Source organism: Octodon degus, unplaced genomic scaffold (assembly GCF_000260255.1).
Source record: "Octodon degus isolate 3935 unplaced genomic scaffold, OctDeg1.0 scaffold00084, whole genome shotgun sequence".
NCBI lineage: Eukaryota > Metazoa > Chordata > Mammalia > Rodentia > Octodontidae > Octodon > Octodon degus.
The window spans coordinates 2,062,165-2,070,848 of record NW_004524660.1 but is presented as its reverse complement, the minus strand read 5'-3'; the positions used below and the strand labels follow the sequence as shown (position 1 = coordinate 2,070,848).

The window sequence follows — 8,684 nt, the reverse complement described above, 5'->3', positions numbered from 1 at the left end:
ACCGGAGGATCACTACCAGTCAGAACTGTATAGCAAGACACTGTACCAAATCAATCAATCAATCAATCAATCAATCAATCAACAAACAAACCAATGGAATGATTAAAGAAATAGGAATTTGACAATTTTTGTTGTATTGCATGACCTTATCTTCAAATTGTTGTTTACGTTACCAGGTACAAACCTGAAAAATTGATTTTAAAAAAGTTGCAAGAAGTTAAAAAGAAGAAAAAAAATTAAGCAGCACCTGCTCCTTTTACTAGATCAGCAGAAATCAGTAGTGCAGTTATCCAAACTGTCCTGCATATATGCATATCTTTTTCCCTCCTTCCATCCTTTTCCTGTTTCTCCTTCCCGTTGAATAGATTCTTTCCCTTTCACAGTCTGTTGTTCCTTTCAGATTCTCACACTAGTGGGGCAGTATGATGTCTGCACATGCGGGCCTGATTTATTTCACTTACCAAGACAGTCTCTAGTTGCATCCGTTTACCTACAAAAGCCTCAAATTTATCTTTTTTATAGCCAAGTAATACTCCATTGTGTCAAAGTACAACACCTTTTATCTATTCCTCAGTTGATGGGAATTTGGGTTGTTTCCAAGATTTAGCTATGACAAATTGTGCCGCTGTACACACGGGTGCACATACATCGCTGTGGTACGGTGATTTCAGTTCTTTTGGAAAAATGCCTAGGAGGGGAGTAGCTGGCTTGAATGGGACTCCAGTCCTAGCTTTTTGAGGAATCTGCACACTGATTTCCATAGTAGTTGTCCAGCCTGCACTCCCGCCAACAGTGGAGGGTTTCTTCCCCACAGCCTCCCTAGCATCTGTTACCGGTTGGTTTCTTGATGATAGCTATTCTTTCAAGCATAAGATGGAATCTCAGCATTGTTATAATTTGCATCTCTTGAATGACTAATGATGTTGAGCATTTTCATATACTTATTTGCCATTTGTATCTCTTCATTTTTTTTTTTTTTTCTTCCAGAACCGGGGATTGAACTCAGGCCCTTGTGCTTGCCAGGAAAGTGCTTATTCCACTGAGCCATCTCCCCGGCCCCTGTATCTCTTCATTTGTGAAGTGTATATTCATTTTTGAATTGGGTCTTTGGATTTTGGAGGCCTGATTTTTAAAAAATTCTTATATGTTAGAACATATAAGATAGAAGTCCTTTGTCTGAGGGATTGTTGACTATAATTTTGTCCCAATTCATGGGTTTTCTTTTTATTTTGTTGGTGATTTCTTTTCCATATATTTACATTATATTTGTTATTAACCTTCTTCCAGTATTTATTCCAGGACTCTTAGTAAGATTATTATTATTAATTATTATTATTATTATTATTATTATTTTATTTTATTTTTTTTGCAGAGCCGGGGATTGAACTCAGGCCCTTGCGCTTGCCAGGAAGCACTTATTCCACTGAGCCATCTCCCCGGCCCCGGTGATTTCTTTTGAAGAAACTTTATTTATTTATTTATTTTGTGGAACCGGGGATTGAACTCAGGCTCTTGCACTTGCAAGGGAAGCGCTTATTCCACCGAGCCATCTCCCCAGTCCCTTGAAAAAACTATTTAAAAAGATGAGAGCCCAATTGTTGATTCTTTGAAGTATTTTCTGTGCAGTTTGATTTTTGTTCATAAACTCACTACCTACCCCTAGGTCTTTAAGATTTCTATGAACTTTCTCCTCTAGAAGATTTGGTGCTTCCGTTTTAATATTTAAATCTTTGATCCATTTGACTGTAGTTTTATGCAGGGTGATAGGTATGGGTCTACTTTTAGCCTTCGGCATGCAGAAAGCCAGTTTTTCCAGCACTGTTTATTAAAAAGGCTGTCTTTCTTCCAGTGAACATGTTTGGTCCCTTTGTCAAGGTGGCTGAGTGTTTATAGTTGTGTCTACATCTTCTAATCTGTTCATTGATCCTCATGTCTATTCTTTTTTTTTTCCCAATACCATGCTGATTTTATCACAGTAGCTTTGGGGTATAATTTCAAGCCAGGGATTGTGGTGCCTCCTGCCTTTCCTTTGTTGCCCAGGATTGCTTTTGCTATTCTAGGTCTTTTCTGGTTCCAGATGAATTTTAGTAATGTTTTCTTTAGATCTGTGATGTATACTAATAGTATTTTAATTGGGATTACATTTTATTTATTTTTTATTTTTATTTACTTTTTTTTTTTTTTTGGTGGAACTGGGGATTGACCTCAGGCCCTTACACTTGCCAGGCAAGCGCTTAGTCTACTGAGCCATCTTCCTGGCCCCTAATTAGGATTACATTGAATCTGAATAACAAGTTGGGGAGTATGGCCATTTTCACAATGTTGGCTCTTCCTATTCATGAGCAAAGAATCTTTCCATTTTGGATATTCTTTTTGATCTCTTTTTTCAGAGTACTATAATTTTCACTGTATAAACCTTTTACTTCTTTTGTGAGATTGATTCCTAAGTATTTCATTTTTGAGGGTGTTATTGTGAAAAGCATGGTTTCCCTAATTTCTCTCTTAGTGTGGTTGTTGTGTATAGAAATGCTATTGATTTCTGAGTACTGACCCTTTATTCTGCTATGCTACTTTATTTATTTTTTTTATAACTTTATTTATTTATTTATTTATTTAGTGTGTGTGTGGCCAGCTCAGCCCACCAGGGGGCGGGGCTGGCTGGCATGTGGTGCTGGGGATTGAACCGCGGTCCCTGTGCTTTGCTTAGCTTAGTTTGTTCTAAGGAGGTGCTTTAGACCACTGAGCCATCTCACCAGCCCCTGCTATGCTACTTTAAATTTACAAGATTCTTGGTTGAGTTTTTGGGGTCTTCTAGTAGAATATCACATCATCTTCCAATAATGATAATTTCGCTTCTTCCTTTCCAGTCATTACTCCTTTTATTTCTCTCTCTTGTCTCTTTGCTCTGGCTAGTGTTTCCAGAACTATATTGAACAGGAGTGGTGACAGTGGGCATCCTTGTCTTGTTCCTAACCTTAAAGCGAAGGCTTTCAATTATTCTCAATTCATGAATTATTCTTTATTCTTTATAGACTCTGCTTGGATTTGTCTAAATTTTTCTTTAAAATCTTTTATTTATTTGGCATGGGGTCTTGCGACACTAGCTTGGACTACTAGTGATCCTCCTGTTTTCAGCCTCCTCAGTGGTGCCCCCCTCCTGGGGCACCATGCCAGGTCTCAGTGGACAGCTTAGCGCACCTGAGGCTGGTGCTGGCATGGCATGTGGTTCTGGGATCGAACCCTGGTCCTTGCGCTCGCCTAAGCAGGCACTCAGTCCACTGAGCTATCTTGCCAGCCCTCTTACTTCTATTTTTTAGCAATCAAAATATAGTCTTCAGGGGACTGCCTTATTTATTGTGGCTAATCTGTGGTGGAAATTAAACAACTGCTTTTTCAATGAAGAAGTAACCAATGTCTTTCAAAGTTATGCTAATTAATGTTACCTTTAAAAATTATTTCCTTAGTTGGATTTGGAATTTTTCTTTCCAATATCAAGAATATAAAACTCAGAATGACAGGCTCTTAATATATGACGAGAAATGTTAAGTATCAATCACATTTTCATCAAAGACTACATACACAGAAGTGGTTTGACAGATAATCGAGCTAGAGAATTTCTGTCCCTTGGTGTGCTGTAACCCTCCTAATGTCCTAGTGTGACATATCACTCATGCAATTGTGGTGCTGAAGTGTGGGCAAACCAATTCTGCTGCCAGCTGTATAAAAGTGGTATATAAATCAACCCGAGTCATGCCTGTAGTTCCAGCTATTTGGGAGGCTGAGGCAGGAGGATCACTTGAGCCCACCAGTGCAAGTTGAGTGCGGGCAACAAAATGAGACCCATCTCACAAAATCCAAAAGCAGAAAAAAAAAAACAAAACAAAACAAAGCACAATTATGTGAAGTACATAACATTTAATACTAATAATATATGACTCTGTTACTGTTATGGATCACTCAGCATAGGAACCAGATCAGCCAGGTAGAAATTTGAATAGAACCTTTTATTTACTGTGCTCAGGTCCATCAGCCACTTCTCACGCAGGAGAAGGCTGATCAGCCCCCGGTCGTAGGTAGCAGGGGGGTATTTATAACAGAAATCACATCCAGTTTGGTAAGCGAAGTTGTTATATAGCACAAAACAATAGAAAACTACATTTATTTGACACAGCTGCAAACTGTAACTAAAGGGTCTTTTACAGCTTAGTGGTAAGTGTATATTTTTACAAGATACCTCTTAAGCAGACTACTTTACAGGAGATGGTCAGGGAGGGAGTTTGTTTTAGCTTGCTGCCTTGACAAGAAACAGTTATTTATTGTTGAACAGCCTTGAGCCGAGAGGGAGAACACATTTCTTAGCGTAGATAACAGGAAGCACAAGGATTTTTAAAAAAATAATTTCCCACAGTGAAGGCACAAAATTCTGCTAACTCTTTACATTACTAGTTTACATATTTCCTACACTTTATTGGCATATCTATATTATACTCTTCCTACTGATGTAAAAAACTTTCTGTAAAACACAGTGCCACCTTATGCAGAAGCAGCCGCGCACACCTCGTGTCTGTCCCATCTCTTGATGGATGACATCAGCACGTCAGCCTTAAAAGACTGACCAACTCAGTCTGTGAAAGTAGGCGCTGATGGTCGCACAATGAAGAAACTGGCTAACTCGTTGTTAGGTGACAGGCGCATGGCTATTCACAGGGCCGAGCACACTCGTGTGTGTGTGTGTGTGTGTGTGTGTGTGTGCGCTTGCTTGCTTGCTTAATTGCAACCACAGCCTCACAGTGAGCAAACTGCTTCCTGAGCCGGGACCTACATGACTCTCCTGCAAGGGAGCGCGGGAGCTCGGGCACCAGGAGCTGCGACCTGCGGGTCCTGCCTCTCCAAACGTCACCTCGCGGGCCGTCTCGCTCGTAGGATTTACAGGGATGAAGCGCGAGTTAACATTCTCTGGCTGGGGACGCCCCTTCTGGCCTTAACCTGGCAGCCTGGACCTCCACAAACCCCAAAGAACTCGACAGCCGGGGTCGGGCCCGCAGAAGTGAGAAAGAGGCGAAGCACTAGACGCTCTGGATCTGGTCTCCGGGTCCCGCGGCACGGGAATCCGGAAGGGGCGTTTGCGGGGCGTGGCCAGACCGGGTATGGGCGTGGCCAGGCCGGGTTGGGGCGGGGCTGGGCCAGCTCTGTGAGTGGCTAGGCCGGAAGGGGTGGGTCCTCGCTGTTTCCGGCCTGTTGGACTGGAGCTGATCCTCTGAACTCCGGATGTGAAGCTGAGCAGGCCTTGCCCATCTCTAGTGGACCACGGGGGTGAAGTCATATCCTAGTGCTGTTGGGGGCAGTTGGTTCAGTCCGCTGCACCAGCATAATGCCCGTGACGCTGGGCTACTGGGACATCCGCGGGGTGAGCGAGCGGTCTGTCTGGGTGGGAGGAAGCTGCCGGGCTGCAAAAGCCGCGCAGCTGGGGGCGGGATAAAGCGGACCAAACCGCGGACTTACCTGGAGGCCTCTGCCTGTCCCTCTTTGCGCCCAAGAGCTCGCAGATGTGCAAGCACGCAATTGCCTGTGAGACTGTTAGGAGAAGATGGGGGCTCACAGGCAGGTCCTCTGTCTCTGACTTCTGCCATTGGCCATCTGTTCCAGCTGGCCCATGCCATCCGCCTGCTCCTGGAATACACAGACACCAGCTATGAGGAGAAGAGATACAGCATGGGGGATGGTAATGGCGCCCTCCACCCTCCACCCAGATCCCTGACTAGTCCTAATGAATGACTGGTACCTGAAAGCCCATGCCTTGGATACCTGTTGCTTACCTTAGCAGTCTCTTCTTGGTCACACTAAGAGTGGAGTGCCCATCCTTCTCTATCTGTCATTGGGTCGGATCCTCTTTAGGACTTTTCTGAACCTTTTGTAAGCCCTAGTCCTGTTGGGTCCACAGCCCATAGAAGCCCTTACATTTTACCTTGCGTTAGACTGGCTAAGATCCCAGATCCGTTGTCTCAGGGTTCTTGTCCAGCTCTTTGGGAGAGTACCACGGGAAGGCGAGATGGACACATGAGAGGTTTGATTTCACTTCATGTTCTGCACTACAGCTCCCGACTACGACAGAAGCCAGTGGCTGAATGAGAAGTTCAAGCTGGGCCTGGACTTTCCCAATGTAGGTGAAAGGATGGGGTGATGCGGAGAAATTCAAGTCATCCCTACCTCATCTCTTCTTGCTTAGACGCTTCAGGACTAGTACTGCAACTCAGCTAGCCTCTCTCCTGTTGTCTGCCCTGTGTTTCTATATGTGTGCAGGGCTGGCCATGAGTAGGCACACTGGATGTGTCACAGCGGCCATAACTTAGAAGGGGTGCTGGGACCTAGAATCCCACCTGCCCTTCCTGCTTGTCCATGCAGCTGCCCTACCTCATTGATGGGACTCACAAGCTCACCCAGAGCAACGCCATCCTGCGCTACATCGCCCGCAAGCACAACCTGTGTGAGTAGGGCCAGCTGCTGGATGTGGGGGAACATGGTCCTCTCTGGGCATGGCTGGGGTCAGAAGCTGAGGGTGAGTCTCTGGTGTGGACTATAGGTGGGGAGACAGAAGAAGAGAAGATTCGTGTGGACATTCTGGAGAACCAGACTGTGGACATCTCTGATCAGCTAGCCACGCTCTGCTACAGCCCAAACTTTGTGAGTTATCTCTTGCTCCGACTGGGTTGGGTCCATTGAGATTATGAATGAGGATTCTTGGATTCCCATCTGTGTGGTTCCTTATTTCTAAAGTGAATTCCATCAAGCTCCTTGCATGCCAGATCATTCCCTGTGCTGCCACCAGTGCTCCATAGTGCCAACACATAGGTTATAGTCCAGATTCCTCAGGGTGGGGAGTTTCCCAAGTATAGTCTTTGTACGTACTTCCCTTCAACTTGTACCTCTGGATTTGGGTCCTCTCCCACCTCTTTCACACCATCTGTCTACTCATGATCAGGCATACTGAGCCTAGGAGGAAAAGGAACCTGAGGTGAAGGACTGTTGTGGAACCCTTTTCTTTTTTTAAAAAAAATTATTTATTTATTTCTTTGTGTGTGTGTGGTCAGCTCAGCCTACCAGGGGGCAGGGCTGGCTGGCATGTGGTGCTGGGGGACTGAACTGCAGTCCCTGTGCTTTGCTAAGCTTGTTCTAAGTAGGTGCTTTAGACCACTGAGCCATCTCACCAGCCCCTTTTCTTTTTTTTTTTGAAGTCCAATCTAAAAATTTATTCAAATTCTTGAAAGATGCATGTATAATATACAAAATATTAACACTTCTAGAAGAACAAAAGAACAAATTTGTGATTTTTGTATTCTTAGAAAAGCAATGCTCATAAAACTAAATTTGATAACTTGCTACACATTAAACTTAAAAATGTTTATCTTTCAAAAGACACTATTAAGCCAGGTAATGTGGTACATATTTATAATTCCAGCACTCTGGGAGGCTGAGGCACAATGATCATGAGTTCCAGCCTGGCTGGGGTAACTTGAAGACTTAGTAAGACCCTACCTCAAAATAAAAAATAAAAAGAATGGGGGGTTAGCTCAGTGCGAAGGGCCTTGGTTCATTTCCCAGTGAGAGAGAGAGAGAAGAGAAAGAGAACTATATGTTAAAAGACCATAAAGGTAAAGTACAAATGGAAGATGATATTTAAACATAGATGCTATAAAGACTTCACTTATGTCGTGGAACCCTTGACAGTGGAACCCTTAGCAGGATTAGAACCCTTGGGTTCCAACCGCTGCCCTCTTGTGTCCCAGAGCTGTGCCTTCCCAGCAGCATGACTCAACAGTTAAATTAATCAACAGCTCAGGGTCATCCACAGCACCTCTGTTCTTCCCTGTCCTTTTCTACCTCAAATACTCCTCAATTTGGTAGAAAAAACCCTACAATATGTGTTTCATTCTTCTAGAACCTACTAGGAAGAACTATCATCTTATTCCCCGGAGTTTTTTTTTTTTTATTCTACTTAACATCAAGTCCAAAACCAGCCAAGTGCTCGGGTGCTCATAGCTGGCTTCCAAGTTTGGGATATGAGTGGTGATAGTTTACCGGGTCTTTCTGACTTCCTGTCCCCTCAGAAGGATGGGATCAAGTATCAAGTACTAGTCTAATAAGCTCTGATGTATGAAATCACAGTGTGGGCACCAACCCAGTTCCAGTCTTGGAAGATGGCTCCTCACCTGTCCAGCTGGGGCTATGAGCAGGTCCAGCAAAACCTGGCCTCTCTGCCGAGGAACTTGTTGTATGTGAAGGTGGTGGCAACTGTTTTCTTCCCTAGGAGAAACTGAGGCCTGAGTACCTGGAACAACTCCCTGGGAAGATGAAGCTCTTCTCTGACTTCCTAGGGAAACAGCAGTGGTTCGTTGGTGACAAGGTAAAGCAGAAAGGGTTGGGTGTTGTCATTCTTTCTTTTCTTCCCAGGCTATAGAATTCCTACCACACCCATCCTCTGCTCTCTGCAGATCACCTACGTGGATTTCCTCGCTTATGATATACTTGACCTGCACCGCATATTTGATCCCAAGTGCCTGGAGGCGTTCCCTAACCTGAAGGACTTCATTGCTCGCTTTGAGGTGACGCTTCTCGTCCTCCTAGCCCTTGGTTGTCAGCTTTCCTTCCCTTCTCTCTTTTGTGATGCTTTCTTTCTTTCTTTCTTT

At 44.1% G+C, this 8,684-nt stretch overlaps 1 protein-coding gene across 4 annotated transcripts in view; it reads left to right on the top strand.

Annotated features, from left to right (window-relative positions):
* Nucleotides 1–5,240: 5,240 nt before the first annotated feature.
* Nucleotides 5,241–8,684, top strand: part of LOC101565394 (glutathione S-transferase Mu 1) — a 10,766-nt gene continuing 7,322 nt past the window's right edge. For 3 of the 4 annotated variants that reach the window (XM_023721666.1, XM_004636915.2, XM_023721667.1), the window contains exons 1-7: nucleotides 5,243–5,407; nucleotides 5,647–5,722; nucleotides 6,096–6,160; nucleotides 6,403–6,484; nucleotides 6,581–6,681; nucleotides 8,306–8,401; nucleotides 8,490–8,600. In XM_023721666.1, coding sequence (XP_023577434.1) covers nucleotides 5,372–5,407; nucleotides 5,647–5,722; nucleotides 6,096–6,160; nucleotides 6,403–6,484; nucleotides 6,581–6,681; nucleotides 8,306–8,401; nucleotides 8,490–8,600 — 567 coding nt within the window. In that variant the 5' untranslated portion in view covers nucleotides 5,243–5,371. Of the gene's footprint in view, nucleotides 5,408–5,646; nucleotides 5,723–6,095; nucleotides 6,161–6,402; nucleotides 6,485–6,580; nucleotides 6,682–8,305; nucleotides 8,402–8,489; nucleotides 8,657–8,684 lie in introns of all 4 variants that reach the window. The other variant, XM_023721665.1, reaches the window with a different exon arrangement.